This window comes from Phaenicophaeus curvirostris, chromosome 14 (assembly GCF_032191515.1).
Source record: "Phaenicophaeus curvirostris isolate KB17595 chromosome 14, BPBGC_Pcur_1.0, whole genome shotgun sequence".
NCBI classification, from domain to species: domain Eukaryota; kingdom Metazoa; phylum Chordata; class Aves; order Cuculiformes; family Cuculidae; genus Phaenicophaeus; species Phaenicophaeus curvirostris.
Window position 1 is genome coordinate 11,701,543 of NC_091405.1, and position 27,514 is coordinate 11,729,056.

General features: G+C 50.1%; 3 protein-coding genes across 6 annotated transcripts; 1 reads left to right on the top strand and 2 right to left on the bottom strand.

Moving 5' to 3' along the window:
- Positions 1–3,080: 3,080 nt before the first annotated feature.
- On the bottom strand, positions 3,081–7,070 carry LOC138726580 (uncharacterized). 2 transcript variants are annotated; one of them, XM_069868480.1, is made up of 7 exons: positions 6,857–7,070; positions 6,083–6,484; positions 5,020–5,289; positions 4,595–4,648; positions 4,090–4,194; positions 3,554–3,600; positions 3,081–3,254 (listed from the first exon to the last, which is right to left on the bottom strand). In XM_069868480.1, exons 1-7 carry the CDS (start codon positions 6,915–6,917, stop codon positions 3,081–3,083), a joined length of 1,113 nt encoding a protein of 370 aa, XP_069724581.1. In that variant the 5' UTR covers positions 6,918–7,070. The 2 variants fall into 2 exon arrangements, with proteins under 2 accessions (XP_069724581.1, XP_069724582.1); XM_069868481.1 differs by lacking the exon at positions 4,090–4,194.
- Positions 7,071–9,546: 2,476 nt separating this feature from the next.
- Positions 9,547–19,486, top strand: GFOD2 (Gfo/Idh/MocA-like oxidoreductase domain containing 2). Of its 3 annotated transcripts, XM_069868478.1 has the most exons (4): positions 9,547–9,616; positions 10,582–10,678; positions 13,354–13,697; positions 17,208–19,486. In XM_069868478.1, the coding sequence occupies exons 3-4, from the start codon at positions 13,439–13,441 to the stop codon at positions 18,104–18,106; spliced, it is 1,158 nt and encodes a 385-aa protein (XP_069724579.1). In that variant the 5' UTR covers positions 9,547–9,616; positions 10,582–10,678; positions 13,354–13,438; the 3' UTR covers positions 18,107–19,486. The 3 variants fall into 3 exon arrangements, with proteins under 3 accessions (XP_069724579.1, XP_069724578.1, XP_069724580.1); XM_069868477.1 differs by lacking the exon at positions 10,582–10,678 and having other exon boundaries at positions 9,563–9,616; XM_069868479.1 differs by lacking the exons at positions 9,547–9,616; positions 10,582–10,678 and adding an exon at positions 15,747–15,791 and having other exon boundaries at positions 13,620–13,697.
- A 788-nt stretch (positions 19,487–20,274) lies between these two features.
- Positions 20,275–23,249, bottom strand: LOC138726796 (uncharacterized). Its single transcript, XM_069868807.1, has 5 exons — positions 22,996–23,249; positions 22,222–22,391; positions 21,625–21,774; positions 21,009–21,109; positions 20,275–20,382 (listed from the first exon to the last, which is right to left on the bottom strand). The coding sequence occupies exons 1-5, from the start codon at positions 23,097–23,099 to the stop codon at positions 20,275–20,277; spliced, it is 633 nt and encodes a 210-aa protein (XP_069724908.1). The 5' UTR covers positions 23,100–23,249.
- Between the last annotated feature and the right edge of the window lie 4,265 nt (positions 23,250–27,514).

The following is a 27,514-nucleotide window of genomic DNA, read 5'->3' on the forward strand; positions in this document are numbered from 1 at the left end:
CTTGTTCCCTTTACGTAGTGTTACCTGTTATTGCTGTGTGTTGGCTTCTCCTCCCAGCACCACTGGAACCGGTCCTTGTGAGCATCATCTTCGGGACATAGAAACAGTCTAATTTGCAAAAAGAGGGGATTAGAGTAATCAGGGAGGTTCCTCCAATCCTCCCCGGCAATAAAACTGAAACCACGAATCGCCCCAGGTTTCCAGGGATCTGTGAGACGCAGCCCTTTGTGCTGTGGGCCAAGTGCTGCGTCACAGAGCTGAGTGTTTGTTCCTCCTAACAGATGAGATCAGCAGCATTTTTTTTGCCCTTCTCCTCCTGCCTCTTTCAGCATGCTTTGAATGACCCATTTTACAGGAGATGCTTTATGGAACCATTCAGGAAGAAACACCCCTATGCACCTATCCCTGCCTCTCTGCTCGCACCCTGGGGTGTCCCCTTGCATAGTTTCTACTTGGGAAGGCATGAAGAGCCATAGAATTCAGCGCTGGCTCCGCACTCACACCTGCTTTCCTCCCCTTGGATTAAAGCAGCTGCTTTTCCTCCTGCTGGGAAAAGCATATCCGTGGTGGTAGCCATCAGAGGCCCATTGGTGCAAGGGCCAGGAAGTTTTTTTCTGCATCTTTGCAGCTTGCTTTACGTGTGCTACTTTGCTCTTAAATAAACGTGATACTTGCTGGGAACCTTCCTTGCTGGAGAAATTTGATCTCCTGGGTGAGAAGGAGATGCTCTGTGAGCCAGGGAGGGACATGTGCCCTCTGCAGAGCAGGAAATAAACCTCTCCTCGCACCTGGCCTGGGCATGTCTGAGAGCTTCAGAGGTGTTAGAGTCCAGTGAACTTGCCACCAGAAACAATTAATCACTCAACTAATTAACTGATCTTTTTTCCCACAGCAAAGCGAGATTGCTAAGCCATTTTCCTCCCTCACTACCTCTCCCTCCTGACTCTTCTAGTCTCTCCTTTCTTCTTTCTCTGCCTCCTTCCACCTCTCTGTTCCTCTTTCCCTAATACTCTTCTCTTTTCTCTCTTCTCTTTGCTGGCTTCTCTCCTTGTCTTTTTCACACCATCCAGCTATACTACAGTCGTCCTCACTGCCACCCTCACCGTTCCCATCCTTTCCCATTCCTCTCCTAAGCTCCTTGCCTTGCTTTTCCTTTTTCCCGCTTTGCTCTTTATGGGTTTTTCTCCTGTGACGCAGTTCATGTCCCTGTTTTTTCCCTGCTGCTCTTCCATTCAGCAGGGATCGTGGTGGAGTCCAAGCGTCTCCTCTCCTGTGTGTTCTGGCACAACTGCAGCTTTGCTCAAGACCTTGCGTTCTGTGGAGCCCTTACTGCAGGAGGTTTTGTTGAGGACTGCGTAGGAACCAAGCCAGCAGTGACCACAACGCTGAGGACTTGTCCACCAGCAACCAAAAGCACCATTACGATGGGCACAAAGACTGGGAACCACGTCAGACAGCAGCTCCCAGGCAGAGACCTCCCCAGCTGCACACCCCTCTTCTCCAAAGACTGAGTGGCTCCTCTGTGACCTCCCCAGGGGCCTGCTGCTATGATTCTGCCCTACAAAATCCACCCCCCCAAACTGGGAGAAGCAGCACTTTTACTTCTGCTTCTCCTCCTGATTCAGACTTCCTCCATGTGGTAAGCAGAACTTGCAGGACAGCGAGGATACCCTCTGTCTCCAGGCACAGAAACCCATCACAGACATCTCACCCACCTGCCTTGAGCACATGTGGGGACAATGGGGACCTCAGCCATAGGGAGGTGGCACCACCATGCTTGGGGCAAAGAGGGCATTAGGTTTATTATCACTTTATCTCTGGACATTTCATTGACCACAACATTGACCTGACCTTAATTTCCTCTGGTGCATTTGCTTGAGCCGTTCTGATAGTGATCTTTCTAAGAAAGGAAATTCAGAAGCTCAGCTCTAGCCGTAGCCACTTCGCTGTCTGAAAATTAGCCAATGGACAAAGATGCTGCTCCCACCCTTCCCACCTCCACCTGCAAAAGAAAATTCAAGAGATTGTATCAGCCAGTTCCTTAATCAGCCCTGGCTGTGTTTCTTCCCCTCTTGCTGCTCCTCTTAACACTTGTGCTCCAGATCCTTCCCCAGCTCTGTTCCCCTTCTCTGGATGCACTCCAGCCCCTCAATGCCCTTCTCGTAGTAGGGGCGTCAAAACTTCACTATTTCCCTTTCTGTAGCCCTTGCCTGTGTCTTCCAGGCCGTGCAGGAGCTGAGCTCTGCCCCCAAGACATCAGGAGCTCTACCAGCACCGCTTTGGAGATGTCTCCCACAGGTAACTGCTCTGAAACTGGACTGGGGGGGGATGACTTCAGTTTGGTGACTACTCCCAATGGACTCCAGCTGGGTCTCCATCAGCAGTACAGAACTGGAAACACTGAGGGCAAAACATCACCTTTTATTTTCTTATTTATGTCTTTATTTATTTACAAATTAGAGGAAAGCTCTGCAAACATGAGGACACCTGTCCACTCCCTTATGAAGCAGATCCACGTACATCACATGCAGCAGCACCTTGGTGAAGCAAAGGATGCGGTTCTGTCCTTGCTCCCTGCGTTTTGAGCAAGTGAACCAGAGCAGGGTCAACCCATGTCACAGCAGGCGCCAGCTCCACAGAACATCCAGAAAATTGTTCTGGGACTTTTCCAGCAGCAAGAAATGGTTCTCACGGCCACCCCACCCAGCATGTCCAACACTAAGGAGTCACCAAGAGCTTCCTGGACCATGGCAGCCACACAGTGCATGGTGACACTGCTGGAACTTAAAGCAAGTTGCCTATCAGTGACCAGAGACCATGAAAGGAGTTGCTGAGACTTGGCGATGCTTGAGGCTGTGGGAAGAGAAGAGAAAAACTGGCTGGAAGAGCCCTGTTCTCACTGCAAGAGATTGTTTCTTCCAGGTAAAACAGAGTGTGAAGCCACTTGGAGATAAACAGGTGGCTTTTGTTGCCAAGGTTGCGCTTTTGTATAAGCTAATGCCTAGATTTCAGGGATGATGACCCCGAGAGGCATAAAACAAGCTGCTCATCCCTGCCTTCTCCCTTATTTGCCCTCTCCCTCAGGGGAAGACATCCACCCCGGTGTTGGCAGCACTGGCACTCCCGCTGCTCTGCTTTTGTTGTGATGGTTTGATCTCACTGTAAACAACACCAGAGGCAATGGGGTTTGTCCCCTTCTTTTCAAACTTCAGGTTGGCGTAGGTCAGGTCCTCGGTCCCTGTCACTGGGGCTGTCTGCAGGGGAGAAAGCCATGAGTAGAGCCCTCACTTCCCCTTCTGCACCTCCCCTGCAAATTTTTTTTCAAATAGCAAAACTATTTGCACTGCCCAAGCATTATCCAGCTTGCTCAGTGGTGCCAGCTATTCAGAAGCTCATAGGCTCTTATTTAATAGGAATTAATAAGTGTTTAAGACCATATTTTAAGAAAGCAAAGCTGATTTTACTCTGAAATCCTTCAAATGGGTGTCCAACAGCCAGTACTGTTTTTTACAGGGAGAAGGGAACGATAGTTGCAAAGCCCTCCCTGGCTTACCATTCTGAGCTGATTCCCCTCTGTCACTTGGCTGCTTGTGAGCTTTCCTGAAAAAGGAAACATGGCTTAAATTGTTCATCATCATTATCATTATTTTAAATGATGAAGACAGCTGCATTTGTCCTGCTTTTGTTGCAGGAGAGTATGGGAGTCTGCAGCTGGCTGGCTCTGAAGATGGCCCAGGGGCAGGAGAGTTTGGCAAGGGTTTAAAAAGCCCTTGGAGGGGTTGGAGAAGAGCTCTGAGATGGACACTTCTGGAAATGTGGTGATGTGCTAGACTTGTTTCACTTGCACCACAGCTTGTGCCATAACCAGGCTCTCACCAGCGACTGGCCAGAGGGAAAGGAGAGGGTGAACCTTCTTCCCTGCCCGGGACAGCTTGTCCAGGAGGACACACTCATGCAGGGAACACTGAGTGGGAGCAGTAGAATAATGAAGATGGACCTCTCCCAAGCCCAGGTTTATCCAGGTTGCTGACATGGAGATGCTGACCAGCTCCCACAATAGGCAGGGGCTTGGCATGGGCTCAGCCTTACCTTTTCTGTTCCTTCTGCACTGCCACAGCAGAAAGGCGATTATTGGCATGTAAAGAAGTGTCCCAACCACCAAGCCAAACATGATACACAGGAGGAAGTTGAGTCCTGCATACACAACCATCACAGAGACACTTGTGAGCTGCCATCCCACCAAGCCAGCACACATACTGCCATTGCCTCCTTTTGGTGTGGAGATTCTTTTCCAAACTTGGGCTTCCAGATCCTGAACCACTCTCGCCCTCCAAAGCCCCAGGGCGCTGGCAAAATCCCACAGGGAGCAGTCTCCAACAACTCATGTGAATTCAGCCAAGGGGAATGATTGGAACATCAGATTCCCTTCCCAGCATCACAGCCTCTGATCTGCTGGTGCCTACTCCAGTTTGCCAGCAGCTCCCAGCCACTCATGGGAAAAGGACAGGATGTTTCCCTCCCTTGCTGCTCCTCTTTCTCTCTGAGGACTCCTCCTGCCCCCCACCCTTGCAGCCAGAGGGCTGTGGGGACTCACCTGTCCAGGTGTCCTTCTTGGTGCCATTGATCTGAGGTGCCCCAGGGCCATAGTCTAGAAGATGGAAACACAAGTGAGAAAGTTCCCAGAGGGAAAAGACATCCTGCTCCCTGTTCTGCTTTGAGTTAGGGACCTGGACACCACAGTCCCAGCTGTCCCGCTCCTGCCACCTCTGACGCAGTCATCTCAGCACCCGACTGATGTGCTGCAGCTGGAGGATGTAGCACGTCCTGTTTCAAGGACTTGATGGCCAAGCAGCTCCGTGGTGGGATGGATCTGCCAAAAGGGCTGTGCTAGATCAGCTCCTCCAGTGCCCAGGATGGTTTGGGGGAAATGGCATGCAGGGGCTCCAGGGGAAGCATTGGTCGCGGCATCCTTCTGTGCCCACTAATCATCCCCATGCAAACAGAAGCAGTGCCACTTACTGGGACCTGTCCCTTGAGTGCCGTTTCCAGTGTCTGTCAAGTTTATTCTTGTGATAAACACCCTACATCCACAGATTCCCACGTCAGCTGCATGCACACTGGAGCTGGTGAGACTGGTACAGTTTTCTCCTAGAGCCGTAGTGTCGGTTGGATTCCCCATCTCTAGACATGCAGTTTTGTACCACTGCACATGTACCGTGATATTCTCCAACCAAATCCTGAACCTGCACTCCACGGTGATGACTGGCTCTCTGGTATGGCTGTCTGTCTCTGGAGGAAATGAAAGCATAAGTGAGAAGCAAAATATAAGTCACATCCACAACCTTGGAGGGGTCATATCCCTCTGGTACGTATCACTCATGAAAGAGTGCAGCTGATGCTCTTTTCCAAATCCAGCTGCTAAACCTTCCTCAACACTAAATGTTGAAACGTTGCACATTGATTAGTGCCACCCAATGCTGTGCAGCGCACAAGCAATTCTCTGTCTCAGAAAGCATTGAAAACTGAGGAGGATCGGGGAAAACATCTTCTCCTCCTCCTGCTACCTAAGCAAAAGAGTCTTCTGGCACCCAAGCAAGACGTGCCACTAAAGCCACAGGCTCAGGCTCCACCCAGCATGAGGTGGGGCAGTGGGGCTAGCTGTGGGGGAACGATCAGCCCTAGAGAAGCAAAGAAAACAGAGCAGACTCCCTGCAGCCTCTCTGGCTTCATCCCATCCCCTAATGCTCACTCTGGCGTACTTCAGTATCACTGCTGAACCTCTGAGCTGAAGTTACCTCACACTTTCTCAGCAGAGTCCTCCCTCTACTCCCCCTCTCCTCTCCCTTCCTCAGTCCTTCCCCTCTGCTTCTTTGGGTGTTGGTGGGGAGTCTAGAACAACCTTTACATGGGTGACTCTCCATGGGGAGTGACAGAGTGACACAGTGACAGAGAATGCTAGTTCCCCACGTTCCCAGTTGCTCAGGGCTGAGGAGGATGCCAGTGTAGTGGGACACCATGCCTATAACTCCCTCAATTCAAAAAGCAACATTCCCCTTGAAAAAAAAGAGAACAAAAAAACGACTTGGCTTTTGGCGTTCCGTGCGTGGATTTGTCCCCGAGTAGTGCTGTCTCTCATAGAAATCTGACCAGTGTGTAAAGCCAGTTTGGGAGACCTGGCTGTGGAGAGCTGTCCCTTTCCTGTTGGTGGACTTGAGTGTTTGACCATCTTCAGGTACAGTACTCGTGTTCTTCATTCTGCATGTGTATGTTCCTGTATCTGTGGTGTTCACACCGGTGAAGATAAGCTGGGCAAAAGTCTTTTTCACATCACCTTCATTCTGCTTTTCTCCATTGTTTCGGGTGGTATTGAGCCACTTTACCTCCCCAGTGGTGCTGCCTGAGCCTGCCTGGAGCAGGCACTGCAAGACGAGTTCTAACTGTAGCGACGGGTCGATGGTGGCTGAAATTTGCTGAGTAAGTCCAGCTGAAAAAAAACCCACAACCATGCAGTATCAGGTTTGTATTAAGGAATATCCGCAACCTCCATGTGAAGCTGACCCCCTTTGCAGTTATCAGGCATATAAGCTCTTCTGTGTCCCTCCTCCCTCACTCCCACAACCAATTTCTCTCCCTGCTGCCAAAGGCAATGCTGGATCAAAGCCCTGCAGCATGAAATTAGTCCCCACATGCAGAGCTCACAGTCTGGGCCCAGGCATCTGCAAGGCACACGGAGAGGTGCTGGTGCAGAAGTGGGGGTCAAGCTCTGCAAGAGGAGAGGAAAAAGCAGCAGCAGCCATGTCCCAAATTTCCTGCAGGCATATGCAAAGATGGAAGTGTTCAGAGCATGGGAACTCACCGGAGGGCAGCCAGGTGAAGAGCAACAGGGGCAGAAAGCTGTGAGCCAGCCAGACCTTCATGCTGTCTTCCCAACAGCCTCACAGGGATGATGCTGGGTGCCTGGTGGGATCTGATGGGAGGTTTCTGTCTCTCCCTGCAGTGTGAGAGTCACTGCTCAGTCAGGGCAAGTTGCAGCCCTGCTGGGAGCTCGCCTCCTCACCACTTGGCCAGGCAGTTCCCTTTGCACTTGCAGGCTTCCCCTCTCTTCCCTTTCTCTTACATCAGCCTGATGTTTATCTCCTCTCCTCAGCGTTTGAGTCCTCCTGCAGTTTCATCCTAGCCACATGCCCTCAGCCCTGAGACAGACCCAAATAACACAAGTGAGCATGGCTGATGGCCATTTCCCAGTATTTTAGGTCACAGCCCTGTAGCTCCCCATCGCTGGCGTGGGCAGGTGTAGGGGAAAGGGCTTTCCTGGTTTCCTACAGCACAGCCCCCCCTCACCACCCTAGTCCTTTTTGTTTTACCCCAGGAAACGGACCCCTTGGAGAAAGCGACGCTGCTATCACAGTGGGGTGACAGGGTGACATCTGCCCTGCCTGACCTGCTAGCTGAGCTCATGTGGGGATCCACACATCCTGCCAGCCCCCAAGCACCAAGGACCACTGTGGCTTGACGTGGGGATGGGCTTGGTCAGAGCTTTCTGGCTGCTTACATGCGGGATGTACAAGCCCCAGCCTGGCAGGAACCCCTGCAGCCCTCCCTACCTCCTGCTCTGGCTGTGAGTCCCTAGCTCCTGACTCCTGCCCTGCAGGGATGGGGTACTCCAGGCAGCCCCCCACACCCCCCTGCTAACTCTGCTGGGGGAAACACTAGAACAGGAATGTCCAAAGGGATCACTCCTCATCCCATTTCAAAGCCACACCCAACATCCTCTCTTCTCCGAAGGCAGCGCTCCCTTCACCCATTTTCTCTGACTCCTTCCTCCCATCCCTTTTTTTCTCCCTGTTTCCCAAGATGATGGAGCTCAAACAGAGCTTGCAGAATGGGAGCCCGCCACCACGGTCCTCCCCAAAATGGAGTGTGGGGAGCACTATCCTACTGGGACCACCTTCTGTCACCAGTAAGCGTGGTCCCAACACCACCTTCACCGCAGCACAGGGAACAGAGGAGGATGACAGAGTCTATCCTGCAGGGATGCTCCTGAGTTGAAGACTGGAGGAGGGCTGCAGAAAGACTGTGAGGGGGCTGGAGAGCAGGTCTTACGAGGAGCGGCTGAGAGAGCTGGGGGTGTTTAGCCTGGAGAAGAGGAGGCTGAGGGGAGACCTCATTGCTCTCTCCAACTACCTGAAAGGAGGTTGTGGAGAGGAGGGAGCTGGGCTCTTCTCCCAAGTGACAGGGGACAGGATGAGACAGAATGGCCTCAAGCTCCACCAGGGGAGGTTTAGGCTGGACATTAGGAAAAAATTCTTCACAGAAAGGGTCATTGGGAACTGGAACAGGCTGCCCAGGGAGGTGGTTGAGTCACCTTCCCTGAAGGTGTTTAAGGCACGGGTGGATGAGGTGCTAAGGGGCATGGTTTAGTGTTTGATAGGAATGGTTGGACTCGATGATCCGGTGGGTCTGTTCCAACCTGGTTATTCTATGATTCTAAAGCAAGCAATGCTGAGAATTTGGGAAGGCTGCTGCATCGCTGGGCTGATCCTGCGCCTCCCCACATGGCGGGGGGGCTCCCAGAGCCCCACGTGTCTCTCTGCCAGGGAGAGGGCAGAGACTGAAACACTCGGCTTTGGCCACACCACTCCGCACCCCAGGTCTCCTTCAGGCAGAGAAGAACTTGGGTGTGTGGGTTGACAGCTGAACATGAGCCAGCAGTGGCCCAGGTGGCCAAGAAGGCCAAAGGCATCTTGGCTTGTATCAGAAACCGCGTGGCCAGCAGGTCCAGGGCAGTGTTTCTGCCTCAGAGCTCGGCACTGGTGAGGCTGCACCTTAAATCCTGCGTTCAGTTTCAGGCCCCTCATAGCAAGAAAAACATTGAGGTGCTGGAGTGTGTCTAGAACAGAGGAATGAAGCTGGTGAAAGGGCTGGAGACAAGGCTTATGGGAGGTGGCTGAGGGAACGTGGTTGTTCAGCCTGGAGAAGAGGAGGCTGAGGGGAGACCTTAAAGGTGGTTGTAGAAAGGAGGGTGCTGGCTTCTTCTCCCAAGTAATCTGGGATAGGATGAGAAGCAATGGCCTCAAGTTGCATCAGGACAGGCTCAGATTGGACATGAGGAAAAATCTATTCACCGAAAGGGTTCTCAGGCACCGGCAGAGGCTGCCCAGGGAGGTGGTGGAGTCACCATCCCTGGAGGGACTGAAAAGGCGGGGAGATGAAGTGCTCAGGGATATGGTTATTAGTGGACAAGTACGGTTGAGCTTGATGATCTCAGAGGTCTTTTCCAGCCCGGTGACTCTATGACATCGCGGTTCCCGCGGCAGAGGGCGCTCCCTGGAGCGTTTCTCCACCAGCCACTTTAGCCTCCTGGCAGGAGGGGCCGCAGCGGCCCTTCCGGGAGCGGGTGGGGCAGCGCACCAATGCGACGCCGCCGAGCCTATCTTCTATTGGTTGTGATCGCTGTCGATCAGTGTAAGCCCCGCCCCTTCATCTGTATCCCGCCGCGCGATTGGCTGCCCGCTATGTTTCCGCGAAGCTGCGCTGGGAGCCGCCATTTTGGTGTCGGGTCCGGAGGATGCGCGGGGGTGAGGCGGGCGGCGGCCCCTCCGCCCTGCGGCGGCAGGTGAGGGCGGCTCGGTGGGGCCCGGGGGGAACGGGTTGGGTTGAGGGGGAGGCGAGGGCCCCCCCGGCCGCACCGACAGGCCCGGAACGGGGCAGGTGAGCCGCCCGGGCCAGCGGCCGCCCCGGTGGGCGAGGAGGCGCCCGGGTTGGGCTCATTAATGGTGAGGCAGGAGCAGGGCAGGGGCTGCCCCGGGCTCGGTGCTGGGGAGGCCGCGCCTCGAGTCCTGTGCTCGGCGAGGGCCCCTCGTTAAGAGAAAGGTGTGGAGGGGCTGGGGCGCGTCCAGAGAAGGGAAGGGAGCTGGGGAAGGGGCTGGAGAACAAGGATTATGGGGAGTGAGAGAACTAGGATTGTTCAGTTTGGAGCAGGCTGAGGGGAGACCTCATTGCTCTCTATAACTACCTGAAAGGAGGTTGTAGAGAGGAGGGAGCTGGGCTCTTCTCCCAAGTGACAGGGGACAGGACGAGAGGGAATGGCCTCAAGCTCCGACAGGGGAGCTTTAGGCTGGACATTAGGAAAAAAAATTTCACAGAAAGGGTCATTGGGCACTGGCAGAGGCTGCCCAGGGAGGGGGTCGAGTCACCTTCCCTGGCGGGGTTTGAGGGACAGGTGGTTGAGGTGCTGAGGGACAGGGTTTAGTGTTTGATAGGAATGGTTGGACTCAATGATCCGATGGGTCTTTTCCAGCCTGGTGATTCTATGATTCTAAGGGACAGGAAATGGCCTCAAGTTGCGCCAGGGCAGGCTCAGGTGGAACATGAGGAAAAATTCCATCAGCAAAAGGGTTGTTGAGCACTGGAACAGCTGCCCAGGGAGGTGGTGGAGACACTGTCCCTGAGGTGTTTAGAAGACAGGTAGATGAAGTGCTTGGGGAGACAGTTTAGTAGTGGACAGGTACAGTTGGGCTTAGCGATCTCAAAGATCTTTTCAACCTAATGATTCTATGATTTTTTTTATGCCACACTTAGATTGTGAATGAATGAATTATTCAGGATACGAATTCTCTGTGGGTCAGAGGTCCGAATGAAATTACAGGGCCTAATGGACAGGCCTAAAATCATACAGGTGAGCCATGGCTGGTTCATGTCACATTTCTATATGTACTGCTTAATCTGTAACTTCTCATGTTGCTGTTGTCAGTGGAACTGTGCTGTGCTATTCTTGGTGCAGAGAACATAAGAAAGTCTATCACAGGTGTATTGTCAGTAGAATTGGGCTGTGCTGGGGGGCAGCAAATGAGCAGCTGAGACCAGAGATCCCGCATTTTTAGAATGATGAAAGTTGTTTATTCAGTGATATAAAAGCTGGACCCTTTTGCTGCAACTTTGGAGACCTCACCTATGAGTGGACGCGCTGCGTAGGACCCCCAGTTGTCCAGGGCAGGCTCTCCAAATCTTGCCTGCAAAAAGGGGCTCCTGCGGCAACTGCATGATGATAATAGGACAATTTGTGATATATCTTTCTTAATTACTGTACTTATTATCTTGTAGTGATTAGATGCATTACCTTTAAAGCTGTTAATCACTGCTAATCATTTCTTGCCTTTCTTGCTGTAATAAGTTAAGTAAAACTTGATTTCACTGAGTAATTGAGAGTTTAGGCTTTTATGCTGGCCACACTTGTGCTTAGCACCTTGTGGTAAAACAAAGCTTTGGACTTGTGAGTTGTCACACAACCCACTTGCACTGAATTAAAGCACATTTAGTAAAGAAAGCATATTGATCTCATTGAGATCAACACGTGAGCCGTGTGTGTGTGAGCTGTTACATACAGAGCTTCAGGTACACGTATGCCAGAAGGGTGGGTGAAAAAATGACTTCACATATGAGGTGACCTCCAGCTTCTCAAGGTGGACCAGTAATGTTCCCTCAGCTCTATTCCTGCTGAGACCTTGCTGGCTTCCAAAGTGATGCCTGCAGTCTCTACCCATCACCTCTGCTGGGGTCCATCCAGAGTTGACAGTTCCGGGGTAGTGTCTGTTTTCACAGGTAGTCTCTGCAGTGCATTAACATCACTGGTGTAAATAGTAAATTTTTTCAAGATCATTTTGATCTTGTCCTTATTTCAGTGTTCTGCTGAATGTTGTATAAAAAGGAGTTCATTCAAATTCAAGTGAACTTCGTTCATCTTTATGGAGGCAGCCCATGACTGTATCACTGCAATCCCATCATCACGCAGAACAATCAAAAAGCATAATTAATTGATTGAGTAAATATTTCATAAGGTGTTTCATAGCATCTGTAAATATTTGTGCGTGTTTTGCAAAATAAATAGTCCCAAGTGTTGCTGTTTCTGTTTCCTGGTTCAGTGCATTTGTCACACAAATACCTAGAAATTTGGTTGGGGTTGCAGTTTGGGTGCGTGGGTTGGTGTAGGCACCCCAGATATCAAAATGTCAAAGCCTTTGCAGTGTGAGTAGTTTGACTTGCATGCTAGGACTTCTCTGTGCTCTGTCAGGATTTGCTTTCACACATTGTAACTTAGTGTATTTTAGGATGCAGATGAGTAGCCATCTCTTTCAAAACTGATTTTGATTCTTGTTGCTCGTGGGGATTTTTTCCAAAGGTGTCAATCTGGTGTTGGTCTTTGCAATGTGGTCTTTCCTTTTGCGTAACAAGCTTCTGAAGAAAACTTTTTCTTTCTAAAAAAAGTAAGTAATTAAAAAAGGTCAACAGTGGGTGTAGTAGATAAGAATTCAAACAGGCACAGAACTAAAGGCAGATTTTAGGTTGCTGTAGTGTCACACATTGAGGAGAGACCCAACATCTCTCCTCTACAGTAGCGCTCCAGTGAATGCTAAAGGCAGCTCAGCCCACTGTGGCCAGAGCAATTCTAAGTCAAACTGGCAAGTAGGGATCCGAAGGGATTAGTTTACCAGGAGATACTTAAAAGAACAAAAGGAGCATGTCTTAACCAATGTTTGTGTGTAGGGAATAGAATAATTGTGTACAAACCCCTACACTCCTGGAGATGAACTGACATGGGCAGAAGGAGGTATTTTTAACTGTCCTAAGTTCAGTAAAACTTTTAACTGCCCACACGGGACACAGAGGAGTGCCCTTTTCCTTTCCATTTCCTTTCCAAAAAACTGTTTTCAGTGTGTTTAAACACTGACAGTATGTCTCCTTGTAGCCTTCTCTCCAGGCTAAACAAGCTCAGTGAATCCAGGCTTTCCCCACAGGACATTTTCTAGATGCTCTCTGGAGTGGCTTATCTGTTTATCATTAAATTGTTGAGCGCCAAGTATTTGTTTTCAGTTTGTGTATTTAACCTGAAAGAAATATTTATTTGCCCAAATACAACAGATATTACCTCATCTCACAAACCTTTATGTCATTTAGGGATTCATATCATCACAGCTACAGCAGCGCTGCTTTTACTGCTGGTGCAACAGACTCTATGCCCTGTCCCCTTGACGCTTCCTGTAACTCCCAGTTTGTGCCTCACTGTTTGGTTTCTCCCAGCATGCTCATGTGTTTCTGTACATGCATTTTGAGTTTGGAAGCTTGGGAGATGCTTACAACTTGTCAAGCTGCTTTCTTACCATTCTTCTTCAATAGGATTGTTTAACTTGTCTCTTAATGCTATTTCTCTAAGGATTGCAAGTTTTTGGGGGGTTGGTTTTTTTTCATAAGGCTCTTTGACAATTTTGACTGCTGTGTGAAGGATAGAAGGTCACGCTGCATTTGATGTCAAAATATGTATTGTTTATACTGACTTGTAACTTTTTTGTTTCTTAGGACCTGTGGATGGAACAGAAAGCTAAGGAGCTGAACATTTTATTGAAGGCCTGTGTGTAGACCCTGATGCTTGAATGAATGCAGAATGAAAATGCTTCCTGGAGTGGGTGTGTTTGGAACTGGCAGCACCGCCCGGGTACTGGTACCCTTGCTGAGAGCAGAAGGCTTCTCCGTTGAAGCACTTTGGGGGAAGACTGAAGAGGAAGCCCAACAGCTGGCAGAGGAAATGAACATCTCCTTCTACACGAGTCGGACTGATGATGTCCTGCTGCACCAGGACGTAGATTTGGTTTGCATCAATATCCCTCCACCACTAACTCGGCAAATTGCTGTGAAGGCTCTAGGTACCTTTTTATCTTTGGAGTTCGACCAAAAATCCATAGCTTGTTGGCAGATTGAAATTTGCAGCTGTTATCCCAGCACAATTCTGGTTGCAGCAATGTGCAAATGCAGTGCTGAAGGTTTTGTGTGGAATTGGTAGCACCACCTGTGAGAAAGTATTTTAACAAAACACTCTAGGTAACCTATTTATAATTGCTTATAGCTTTGCAAATCCTGAACCATTTGGGCTAAAATATCCCATTTCTTCTTCAGACTGAAATTACAATGGAGAGGTTTCAATAAAAATTAGCTGGTTCAGAGATGATGGTGATGATAATTATGAGGGGGTAGAGTGATTTTATGCCCATTTGAAAGAAAAAGGAAAAAAAAAGATAAACCACCCAAAACCCCTAAACAGGTTCCTTAATTAATTTCAAATCTTCCCATGTTCTGCAACAGGAAACAGATCTGCCTAGGGTAGGGAGGTTGTTCAGCTCTGCTTTCTGTTTTCCCCACATATAAAACCAAACTTAAAAGCTTTTGACAAACTGTTTGCATGCACTCAGTAGAAACTTGTTAGTTAGGACCGTAATTCTCTGTAGATGCTGCTTTCATGCAGTGTGCTGTGACCCTGGCCACCACCTGGAGCTCTCTTTGGACATCCATGTTTGTGGTGGGCTGATGTGTTTCCAGGTGGAACTGGAGGAATCCTTCCACCTGGCACAGTAGGGCGGATGCTGGGGGAGGAGGAAATGTTGGGGAGAACAGGAGGAATCCAGCAGGTTGGGCTGGGTGAAGGTGTCTGGGAGAGGAGGGACGACACCCGAACTGGTTGGGCAGGGAGGTGGGAGCCAACTTCCAGGGCATCCCAACATTTCTTAATTCTCTGGCATGTGACTTTGTAGTGTTAATGTCCTTTCTCGTGGTGTGGTGTGGGTGTGAATTTGCGTGTAATTCTGTAAATAACACGTGTGATATTTTTACTTTGTTTACAGGAGATCCACATGAGTTAATTTTAGGATGGGTAATATCTCGAGCCACGTGAGCCAGGGTGGTTTGTTGTTCTTGGACTTCTTGCTCTACAGTAATTTGTTTTGGAAGTAAACAACTCCCTGCACAAACATTTGCAAAGCTGCTTAGATATGCAGAGAGAGATTTCAGGCTTTTTTTTTTTTTTTTCCTCTTTTGCATTTAGATTTGTTTGTTTACCTTGTTGGAGTATTGTCCTTTGAATTTAAGGTATTCTGATTTTTGAATATTTGGACTCTAAGTGAATATTTCAACTGTAAGAATTTACCTCTTTAAATATGATAAAGGTTCTTTTAAACACTTGTTAGGTTATAACTGTTTCACTAGTTCTTCTTGATGATCAAGTGGGCTAAAAGGAGAGGATTGAGCCTTCTCTGGTGAATTATTAACTGAAATGCATTGAGAGTCTTTCTTTGAAGGCTGGGAACCCCATGAGGTGGCATTATCCAGAGGAGGAAAGGGGGACAAAGCTGGCACAGAAGCTGGAGGTGAAATGTGTGCTTGACTACAAGTATAGATAAGTGGAAAGCTGAAAAAAATAGTGAAATGAATGGATGAGGTAGTAGGGTGTAGTATATTCTTCACTTCTGTCTGTTGTAAAATGTTCTGGTCTGCAAATTGATGCAGCCATCTCAGACTCAATATGATGGTGACCTTGTCTTTTTTCAGGTTCGTTGCAGTGATAGTTATAAATCCCTTACTAAGAGTGTTGTGACATATTTTTAGCCAGTGTTGGACGTGCTTGCAGTGACTGAGCATTCTGAAGGAACACAAAATCGGGATAGGGCCAAAGATGGCAAGCACATTTCCTCTGAAAGTTCCAGTTGGTACAGTGATGTATATAATTGGAGACTTGTTGGCTGTGAGTTGTATAGAATATGTTGATGTTGAGCAGCTGAGAGACTGGGCTTTAGGAAAGATCAGAGGTGGTGCAGTGATAATGGTCTTGTGTGATTTGTTTTGCTGGGGTTTGTTTGTTTTAAAGTGCTTACATTTTCATGACTTATGTGTCCCCTTCCCCTCCCCATTTTTATTTCTGGCAGAGAGGAGAAACAGACCCAGTTTTTCCGGTGATGCAATTTGCTTGTGTAAGTGTCTTACTGACAGGCATCCATAAATGAGCTGAGGTACCACTGTGGCATGACAGGGACAAAGTAGTAACGCTGGATCAAGTTCATGAACCAGACAGAACAGATCAAGCCCAGAGGATAAATCAAATTAAAATCAGTGTAATCTTATGATTTATCTCCACAACAGGCGAAGTAAGAAGCTATCCTAAAATCTGTGCTCTTTTGATCTCAGACAAGCTAAATTAATTTCACAAACTGTCTGTGTTGTGGTTCATGTCCCACAATTAAAATGTATCCACTTTTGCATTAGGTGAGCACAAAGCAGAGTTACCAGCTGGGATGGAATGTAAAATATGGGATGTTTGTGTGTGAGGTGAAGTTCAGGGAGGCAGAACATGAAAAGCCATCAGAGTAAAATTTCTTCAGGATGTTAAAGGCAATGCTGCTGCACATACTGAACCCTGCCATCAAATTGATGGTTTCTGGAGTGGCTACTGAGGAGCCTTTTACTTGTGTCTCTTGGTTCATATTGGTTAGCTACATCATTTGAGACATATTTGCAACACAGATTTTTTGAGGGTTTGTGGAGTCCCTACAAATTATAGCACATACATGTTAGTTATGAAGGAAAGAGTCAGGGCGCTATCACTGCTTGGTGTTGTGACAAATCCAGGTTCCCCATTCTTGAAATGAGATGAACAAGTGTGCTATGAGTGCTCTTTGCATATTGTCCTTCCGTCTCTTTAATAAATAGCATGGAGGTGTTTTCAAACTGTTGGCAAACAAGGAAGGAATGTGGGGGATTACCCTCACAACTGCAACCCCAGAGAAGTTATAGTGTCCCCAGATCTCCATCCCAGTGCTCTAGCAGTGCTTGGTGGGCTGTGTCGAGCTGTCAGTGCGCTGTGCTGCCTGCCGTCCCCAAAAAAGGCATCAGTCAGTTTTAGCTCCTCAAGTGGCTCAGCCTACGCTGGCAAAATGAGCGCAGCATGACGTGAGGCTGAGGGCAGGCGGGGGGGTGGCAGGGCGAGGGTGGTCTCCTTCGGTTCAACCCTCTCCACTTGTGGTCCCCACTGCAGGCACCCAGCCCCTTTTGTGTGGATGTTGTCAGGCTCCTTGAAGAGCTGGCTTGGGGCAGAAAAAGAGCCAAGATGAGTGACTATTTCCATGCTAGGTTTGTGTCTTGCTTTGATGCCTTGGGATGCCATTTGGCCATTCATCTTTCATGATATAAAAATCCTCTTTATTTGAAGCCCATCTCTGTGGGAGTTTGTCAGTTCTGCAACCAGAGCACCTTGGAAGCAGCTTTGAGACTTGCTGTGCTTGGCATTCATATTTTAGTTCATAGACCTTTGAAATTGTAGCAGGAAAGCCTGACTTTAACAGCACATCTTGCTCACGTGTGCTATATTTTTTTTTTCATTTGTGCTGCAGGAATAGGGAAGAATGTGATCTGTGAGAAAGCTGCTACTTCTGTGGATGCCTTCAGGATGGTCACAGCTGCCAGGTATTACCCCAAGCTGATGAGCATCGTTGGCAACGTTCTCCGTTTCTTGCCTGCCTTTGTGAAGATGAAGCAGTTGATAGAAGAACACTATGTGGGCAACGTGATGATCTGTGACGTACGAGTTTATGGGGGAAGCCTGCTCAGCCACAAGTACAACTGGATCTGTGATGAGCTGATGGGAGGAGGTGGTCTGCATACAATGGGAACCTACATTATTGACCTCCTAACTCACCTCGTCAGCAGGAGAGCAGAGAAGGTCCATGGTTTGCTCAAGACTTTCGTGAAGCAGAACACAGCTATAAGTGGGATCCGCCATGTCACTAGCGATGACTTCTGTTTTTTCCAGATGCTAATGAGTGAGGGCATCTGTTGCACTGTGACTCTCAACTTCAACATGCCTGGATCGTTCATCCATGAAGTCATGATTGTTGGGTCTACCGGTCGCCTTATAGCTCGTGGGACAGACTTGTATGGGCAGAAGAACACCGCACTCCAAGAAGAACTACTGTTTACAGACTCTCTGACTGTCAACAAGGGCCTTTTGGATAAGGGGTTTAAAGACATCCCGCCGCTTTACCTAAAAGGAATGGTGTACATGGTGCAAGCACTGCGGCAGTCTTTCCAAGACCAGGAGGATCGTCGGACGTGGGACCATAAACCCGTCTCCATGGCAGCCTCTTTTGAAGATGGTCTGTACATGCAGAGTGTAGTAGAGGCCATCAAGAAATCCAGCAGGTCAGGGGAGTGGGAGCCTGTGGAGGTGATGACCGAGGAACCGGATGCCAATCAAAACCTCTGCGAGGCACTTCAAAGAAATAACTTATGAACGTTCCTGCTTTGGAAGACAGGACAACTAACACTTGTGGCTGTAATGTAAAAAACCTCTCCGTTTTTAAGATATGGAGAGTCTTATTTAATAACCTTGGTTTTTTTAAAACATGTGAAATATGTCATGTTCTGATAGAAACTGTCCTGATTTAAATTGTTTAAAGAGTTTTAAACATTTCTGTTTTTTCAAATGTTTAATTTGTGTCTTGGAGACTGGTAGGAAAACTTGAATTGCCCTTTGCACTTGCAGTAGCTGAAGTGAAGCATGGGATCTCTGCCATTGCATGGCTTGGGAACAGGACACAAACCCTGTTGCACAGGTTGCTTATTTTAACAATTTTAATATGAGAGCATATAGAGCAAGATCAGGGAGTATCTGTTGTTCAGATGCCTTTTCCTTCCCTCTTGGAGACTGATTAAGTTTCATTCCTCAGTTTGTGAAATTTTACTAAAGAGTTTAGTGATGTTAGAGGTCCCTAAACTCCTATAGGACAAGAAGTAGAAGGAACAGGTAAAGGTTTGTAACATAAGGATCAGCCTTTTGGCTTCCTGCGCATGGCAAATGTTTTTTGAATTCATTTAAACTGGTGTTTTATTTAAATGATGCTGAGTTCTCTGTTGATGGTGTCTTGGCAGGAAAATCTTCAGGAAGTCTGTGATGATTTGTGCTACTTTTTTGTATCTGTAGACGTTATTCCTTCTGCTCAGGAAGGCTCCTTCTACTCTATTCTAAGCTGCCTACATCCAGCAGCTTTTTTTCATAAGCTGTGTGTCCGTCGGTTGTGTTTACTGCCTGGCAGCACCGGTGCTGTGACTGCGGGGCCACGTTCTCATTGCTGTTACTGTTAATAAATGCCTCCCAGCGTCACAGGATTTCCGCGGTGTCGTGGGTAATGAAGTTGTACAGCATTAAGCTGCCAGGGATCCGAAGATGGAAGTAAGGGAGTATTTCCTACCTCTTGCAGCTCTCTTAATGTGCTGGCTGGGTAATTATCACACTACACACATGCTGATAGTCAAGGGAATGGGGACTGAACTGTCCTGGGTGAGTCTGCTCTTAATCTCAAACACTGGATATTAACCCTCCCCATACCCTCCTGCAGTTTGTGTCCAGTGGAGAGATCTCTTGGCAGATCATGGATGGGGGTTCATTCTGTTTGAGAAATGGTTCTTTCTAAGGCAGGTATGTGGAAGGGATAGTCCAATTTTACTACATTTATTTTGTGTACTTGAAAGCTTTTTTTAATGTATTTCCCCCTAAATTGTAACCCTGTGTATTTATGTATATTAACATGCGAACTGCTGTTTCATAAGCTGGTCCTTCCTGAAAAAGTGTCTTGTTTTCTACAGAAATAAACTGTTGTGTTTGTTAAGGGCATTCTTTACGCAGCTGTGTGCTTGTGTTTGATTTGGTCAAGCTGAAACCTTCTTAATAAATGTGAACAGGAGCCTTACAGCAGAGGCTCTGTACCTGTTGAGTCCTCCCACACTTCTGTTGTCTTTTACTGCCAGCTGTGCAGCTTGAGTGTAGAAAAAGAAAGGAATAGTTCTGTGCTGTCCTAGCAAACCACCTATTTATCAGAAGAACTGTTTCCCACCTCTTTGATGTTTCCCTCAGACTACAGCTGTTGAGTAGCTGGTTTTGGAGATCCTCTTGCCTATCTTGGACTTACCGTGTCAACTTTTGTGATCAACAGGATCTTTATTTTCCTGCCTGACTCATCGTAGGAGTTGCTGGAAGACGCCAACCAAGAAGCAAAATCCCAGTAGCACCGATGGGACTGCTTTCTTTGTGAAGTGTGTAAATCTAAATCAGGTATTTACCTTTGAGTATTTATTTACTATCAACATGTTAACACTGACAAAAACAAGTGTGCTGTGTCATTGTAATGGGTAGGAGTGTGGCTGGTCCTGTGCTCTGTGCAATCTCATCTCCACTGTGAGCTGGATGAAGAAAGCAAATGGTTGGAATGTATTCACTGTTCCCAGGTGGAGCAGTGAAAGCTGCATGCCTGCAAACCTTCCCTTACAGGTAGAGGCCTGGCGTTCCTGCCAAAGCTCTGGTGTCTATGATGTCTATGTACTACATAAAGCAGGTGAAATGATGCCTCCTGAGCTGACCTGGAAGTCGCCACTTTCATTCAGACAGAGCAGGTCTGACTTATTTCATGCCAGTTTTGGATCTGTTTTGAAGCTGCTCTTGAACTGAGAACCTTCCTTTGTTCCTTTGTCGTACATTTGTACTAGGCAAAAACTCCCAAAGTACAACTCCTTCTACAGAAGAAGGAGGAAGCACAAAACATCTCCAGATAGACCCAGACGATGCCAGTGGAGGAAGGAGGGTGCCCAGACACTGGGGCAAGCAGGAGACCGAACCACAGAAGCATTCAGATAGGTGAAATGGTCTTCTTGTAGGCTGGCTGCAGCCTCCAGCTGCCTTGCACAGGCAGAGTGAGATGGTGACCCCTTCAGATGAGGTGGATCCCTGTTGTGAAGTCTAGATTCCCTCATGCAATCCCTGTTAGACAAACACAGGTGCAGTGGGAGCACCTGCTGCTTAGTGCTGCTTGCAGAGGGGGACCAGGCCACGCTGGACTGTGAGGCAGCACTGCATCATCCCCTCCCATGTCCCCAGCCTCCTGCTTTTCACACGCGAGGAAGGAATGACAGCACATGTGTTCTTAGGCCAAGCAAGGTGCAAGTATATTTTGTAATGAAAAAATGTTTTGGTTTTTTTACCAGGCAAATCATGTTTTCTGCAAGCAAGAAAAACACCTAATGAGCCCACAACAGTACGTATGGGCCAGGTGACAATCACTGCCCTGCAGGTCAGGCTGCAGTAGCCAAACGGGAGGCAGAACGCTGTGTGACTATTTATACTGAAGAAAGAATGCTGGCACCTGGTGAGCTTCATATGTCATCATCCCATCAACATCGATTGGCATGAATGTGTTACTTGCCTCTGGGGCTGAGATCTCCAGAGCACTGCTGATCCAGGTATCTGCAAGATGAGTGAGTGCATCAACAGCCCAGCCGCTTCCTCTGGGACAGGCTGAGTGCACCAGCAGGATGCCAGGTCCCAGCAGCATGGGTGGGATGTGTGCTCTGGGGCTCCAGTGGGACCTCCTGCTTGGAACAGACCTGTCACCAGCTCCAGCTCAGGCTGGCTATGTCTTTGTCCCACCAAGTCTTGGAAAACAACTACAGAACCTGGAGACTGTGGAGTCAACTGAAGAGTGCTGTCCTAAGGGGAAGGGTCTGTTTGGCTGAGCCACCCAGGAGCTTCAAAAGAAAACCAAAAGGCTGCTGCAAATGGTGACCCAGAGACATCCAAGCTGCTTCTCTAAAATCTAGGGGCAAGGGTGGAAGAAATGGGATATGGCAACAAAACCTGCATGCGTGAGGGCAAAGCCTCAGTGTCTTATGAGACAAGCTATGGGGACCAGCAGGTGACAGGCAGGGCAAAGCCAGCTCTCCGGAGAATACAGAAGGTGGGTAAACCTTACTGGAGCTCACCCGGCAGCTGTGGAGCAGTTGTTATCCCAGGGCCTGCAGGGACCTGGTTTGGCTGTGCCACCTCTGGGACGTGGTCTCCTGATGGGAGCATGAGCTCCGGCATCTCAAAGTTGATGTACTGGTACAAGGGTCGCAAGCGTGGCTGTCGTCCTGGAGAGGTACAAGAAGAGCCCAACACTGTGACTCCCCCTTCCCTGCCCGGGCTTTGCTGTAGCTCACAGGCTGCAGCAGCCAGGGGAGGAGAGGAAGAATGTTAGTCCTGCCAGGAGGGGAGCCCCGGGCTGCAGGGACGCATCTGCCTGGTGGGAGAAAACCCAGGGATACACGGCCACATCCCAGAGACAAAACAGCAGCTGGAGGGAAGAGCCACAACGAGCCTGCCTAGGTAGGCATAGCAGTGCAATTTCACCAGTGGCAGGGCTCCTGTCATCATCCATCCTCCAGGGATGCTGCCAGGTATAGGAGAAGCAGAAGGGCTAGGGACCGCCCTGTTGGACTATAGATCCAGCCTTAGACCAGCATGGTTCCTGAATTAAGGCCACTACAATGCACCAGCCCAGCCTGGCTTGTGTGGCTGCAGCCAGCAGTTTTGCTTACCCAGTGTTTTCTGGGACGTAGACCTTCCCCGGGGGCGCTGGCAGCTTGCAGGTGTCTTTCTCTTCTTTTTCTTCTGCTGTGTGGCAGAGGTTTCAGCATCGCCTCCAAAGGCACCTGGCTGCTCAGCAGTGGGATGTGCCCTCTGGAAATCGGGATGCTGCAATTTGACCCTGTGGGACAGAAAACAGCTGTGGGGCACAGCCAGCTTGGGCTCTGGCTGCAGTGGGAGAGGGGAGCACCTTGGGGGTCTCCACGTCCCCACATGGGAGCTGTGCCCAAGCATTGCTCTTGCCCTTGGTCTGTGCCTGGGGCTGGCTGGCACCTCGTGCTCCTGCCCTGTCTGTGCTGGCTCAGCTCCCTGGGCTTGGACATGGCTGAGGGTCACTGACTGTGGCTAATGGGTGGCTCTGGGCTACTGCATTGCCATAGGTGCGGTTTCCCTTTCCACCATGAGCCACACAACTCAGCTGGCCTTCTCCCTCTTTATGCTTCTCCAGTTTACCTGCTCTTTTAAGCTCTTAGCAACTCTCAGCATTGCTAGAAACCGAGCTCTTCCGTTCTTGATACAGTGAAAACCAAAGCAGGACAACGTCCTGACCCAAAACCACAGTACTAATATCTTCCATCCCAGCCTTATCCCTTCCTCCCAACCTTGTTTTGCTCTTGCACAATGCAGCCTGTCTGGGGCAGACCCAGGCCTTGCTGGAGGCTGCTCCTTGCACAGTGCTGTGCTGGAGCACGAAGCTGGCTCGTGAAGGAAACGTGGTGACTTACTTTGTTCCTGTGACTTCAAAGCCGTAGCCTAGCAGCCAGGCCTGAAGTGCCGCCACAGAGCCAAGATCTGCCAGCTCTGGAAAGAGCTCTTTGTTCTTCCCCATCTCCTCGTCGTACAGCTCGGTGTCAACGATGACATCTTGCCCATCCTGAGACCACTGCAGCAGACACAGGAGTCAGCACAGATAAGCGACACTCATCAGCGCATCCTGCTGGTTCCTCCACCCGCTCTCCTCAGGCCTTGGTGCGGATGATCATGCCACCATGCTTTGCTGGCCATTTCTAACCAGATATACTTAGGGTTTTGCACCCAAGGTGGCACCGAGGACTTGGACGTGAGCCTGCCGGGCTGGGGAGTGGGAGCAATCAATGTTGCTGCAGTGGCTTTCTATGCTGGGTGGGATCACAGGGCTGGGTGGCCCCGTGGGCCTGCTGTCCCTTCTGGGGCTCTTATTGCCACTTTGCTCCCCCATCACCCATGGCAGCACTGCAGCTGGGGACACCCTTGAGTGTACAACCAGGAGGGTAGAAAACCACTCTGCAAGGAGTTGGCTGGAAATTATTCAGCAGCCATTTCATGCAGCTTCACTAGAAGCTCACAGATAACAACTTGGGGTCGTTTACCCTCGGTTTGACAAAGTCTTGGGCATAGCAACATCTTTCTGGGGAGCAGACCCAGCCCCAAGGACATCCACCCTTCGTAGAAAGGGGCTTTTCCCATTCCTCTCCCCTTCCCAGATTCTGGCAAACGTTGCGATCCCGTGTTCACACACAGCTCGAGGGGCAAGTGCTGTGCTCACGGTGCCCAGGAAGGAAGCCTGAGCTCATTGGCAACTCTCAAATCCAATGCAGAAGTGCCCTTCACCTCTAAAGCCTTGATGTCAGGGTTATCCAGGGCTGCCGACAGCTGAGTGAAGACTTGCCCAGGCTCATGGCTGCTGTACTGCTCCTCCTCCAGGCTCCACATCACGTCAGGAGGCTCCGGCTCCAGGGCTGACATGGCAGATGCTCTTGGCCACTAGCAGGGGCTGCATGCAGACCAGCATCTCGCTGAGTGCTTGGTTTGGTGCTGGGCTTTGCCCCAGTGCACAGCACTCAGCACGGCCAGGCCACAGCAAGTCCCTGCTGCAGGGACATGGACACTGGCTGCCTCTCCCTCCCAACCGCAGGGCCAGGTGGCAGCTTTGAAGAGGCTGAGCTTTGCCCACTTTGCTGAGACTGATACAAAAAGTATTTAATATTACAAAAACCGAAATACTTTGATCTAAGCTAAAGTACAGTTCAGTTTCATCCAAACAGTTGTGCTTTTTGAAAGTTAGAATGTCCCTCTGAGACCGTGTGTTCTTTAAAACGGTGTTTTCCAGACACTTCATTCTTTGCAGATGATAACACCTTGTGTCTCTTCTTCTCTAATCACCTCTGTTTGGAGTTTCCTATCTCAAATCCAAGGTCAAGCAGAGAGCTGGAGCCAGCATCAAATTAGCAAGGGCTTTTACTGTTGTGAAGTTTCATAACATTAAAATTAGACCTTGGAAAGTAATAGAATATGCATAAGATTTCTGGGAAAAATTATACATACTCACAAAAGCGGGAAATCTATTCTGTCCCAGCTCTTGTCTTGCTGCACACGATTGATGGAGATCACTCCCTGTGTTGCCCAGGCCTGATAAAGGGTGCTTGCTTTCCAAAACTCAAAAACAAGTCTAAGAGAGTTTTATTTGCTGGCATTTTTGGTATCAAGACCTCCACAAAATGCTTCAAAGCAGCCAGCCCTAGGAGCTTTTCTGATACACCAGGGGATGCAGGGAGGTAGAAATCTCCCACCACATCAGGCACTGGAGCCCCCTCACCCCATCCTGAGCTGCCAGAAAACCCCAACCACCCCAGCACACCTTGTACCTCTGCCTTGTACCTCCTTCAGGTCAACAACTGGCACAAAGTCTCTGGCTGAAGCCTCCCACTGGTAATGAGAGGGGACCGTGTGTCAGTTAAACAGACATTCAGTCAGGGTTTCAGCATTTCCACTGACCAATCACAGCCCCAAGAAGCTGCAAGCCCCAAGCATCTCACCACTGGTCCCCACACACACCTGCTTTCCTGTCCAGCCACAAAATCTCTGGCAAGCAGGCCTGTGCCTGTAAGGCAGCACAGGGAGGACTGGGACAGCCCACTGGAAGCTGCAAAAGCCATTTGCGAGTGCTTTAAGCCACAGTAACGGGTGTCTGTAATGGTAACTGCAGTGTCAGTAGAGATGAAGTCACCTTGTTGGAAAAGACATTTGGGATCACGGAGTCCAACCATTCCCATCTGCCACTAAACCGGAGCACCTTGTCTACCCGTCTTTTAAATGCCTCCAGGGATGGTGACCCAAAACCCCTCCCTGTGCAGCCTCTGCCAGTGCCCAATGACCCTTTCTGTGAAAAACTTTTTCCTGATGTCCAGTCTGAACCTCCCCTGGTGGAGCTTGAGGCCATTCCCTCTCGTCCTGCCCCCAGTCCCTTGGGAGAAGAGCCCAGCTCCCTCCTCTCCACAACCTCCTTTCAGGTAGTTGGAGAGAGCAATGAGGTCTCCCCTCAACCTCCTCTTCTCCAGGCTAAACAACCCCAGCTCTCTCAGCCGTTCCTCATAAGACCTGCTCTCCAGCCCCCTCACCAGCTTTGTTGCTCTTCTCTGGACTCGCTCCAGAGCCTCAACATCCTTCTTGTGGTGAGGGGCCCAGAACTGAACACAGGATTCGAGGAGCGGTCTCACCAGTGCCGAGTACAGAGGGAGAAGAACCTCCCTGGACCTGCTGGTCACGCCATTTCTGATCCAAGCCAAGATGCCATTGGCCTTCTTGGCCACCTGGGCCACTGCTGGCTCATGTTCAGTCGCTGTCAACCAACACCCCCAGGTCCCTCTCCTCCAGGCAGCTCTCCAGACAGACTTCTCCTAGTCTGTAGCCCTGCACAGGGTTGTTGTGCCCCAAGTGCAGGACCCGGCATTTGGCCGTGTTAAACCTCATCCCATTGGTCTCAGCCCAGGGGTCCAGCCTGTTCAGATCCCTTTGGAGCCTCCCTATCCCCCAGCAGATCGACAATTGCTCCCAGCTTAGTGTCACCTGCAAACTTGCTAAAGGTGCACTCGATGCCTCCATCCAGGTCGTTTATAAAGACATTGAACAGGGCTGGACCCAGCACCGAGCCCTGGGGACACCGCTTGTGACCGGCCTCCAGCTGGAGTGAACTCCATTTACCACAGCTCTTTTCGGAAAGGTGGGGGAGGGCTCTGCCCCTCCCCAGACCTGATGGACGCTGCTGCCTTTCTAACGCTCGGGAAGTCAGTTTATTTGCCGCTATCCTCGCCCCCCGCCCCCAGCCGCGCTGCTCCCGGAGCCTCCCGGGTCCGTCCCGCCCCGCGGAAGCGCCGGGCTCGGGGGGGGCGGGGACCGGGACCGGGGAGCCGCTTGGGTGCTCGGGGAGCCGTCCTGGAGAGGGGGTCCTGCCCCGCATCGGTGCCCCGGCAGGGTTTGTGTCGTGTCCGCGGCGCTGTGGAGCCCCCAGCGTGAGGAGATGGGGCCGGGGAGGCCGCGGGGATAGGGGGGGGGCCGGGGGAGACCTCAGAGCGGCCCCCAGCGCTGAAAGGGGCTACAGGGAAGCGGGGAGGGCTTTTTTTCCAAGGGTGTGGAGTGATGGTGGCTCTAAAATGGAAGGGGGAAGGTTTGCATCAGACATTAGGAATATATTCACTGAAGGCCTTGAGGCCCTGGCCCAGGTTGCCCAGGGAAGCTGTGGCTGCCCCGTCCCTGGAGGGGTTCGAGGCCGGGTTGGATGCCCCTGAGCCAGTGAGGTGTCCCTGCCCAGGGCAAAGGGTTGGAACTGGATGACCTGTAAGGTTCCTTCCAACCCAAACCACTCTATGATTCCGTGATTTCCCAGGACAGCACAGCAGGCTCAGCTCTTCTCCATCCCTGGACCCGATGCTGACCCCCAAGTCCTGCGAACTCCACACGTGGCTCGTCTGTGCGTTGGAGAGGAATCCCACACGCTAAGGTGGGACCTTGTATGTTTGATCCTTCCTTGCTCTCCCGAGAGAGGACTAGGCTGCAGCTCTGCAATACCCGCCTCAGTCCCTGCCCTCCTGCCAGCGCAGCCCTCAGGCCTGTCCTGTGTGAGGCTGATGCTGCGGGGTGGCCGTTCGGCTCCTCGAGCAGGTGTACAAGCTGGCTCTGTTCCTACAGGGCTGTCGGTGGTCACGCACCCAGCTCCTAGGGAACATGTCCCGCATGCCAGTTATCGCATTGGGCCTGTCCCTCTGTTTTCAGAGAGGGACTGGAACAGGCTGCCCAGGGAGGGGGTTGATTCACCTTCCCTGGAGGGGTTTAAGGGACGGGTGGATGAGGCACTGAGGGACATGGTTTAGTGTTTGATAGGAATGGTTGGACTCGATGATCCGATGGGTCTTTTCCAACCTGGTGATTCTATGATTCCATGAAAAAAACAGGTCTTGGAGGGGAGAAGCTGGTGGTACCTGAGGGAAG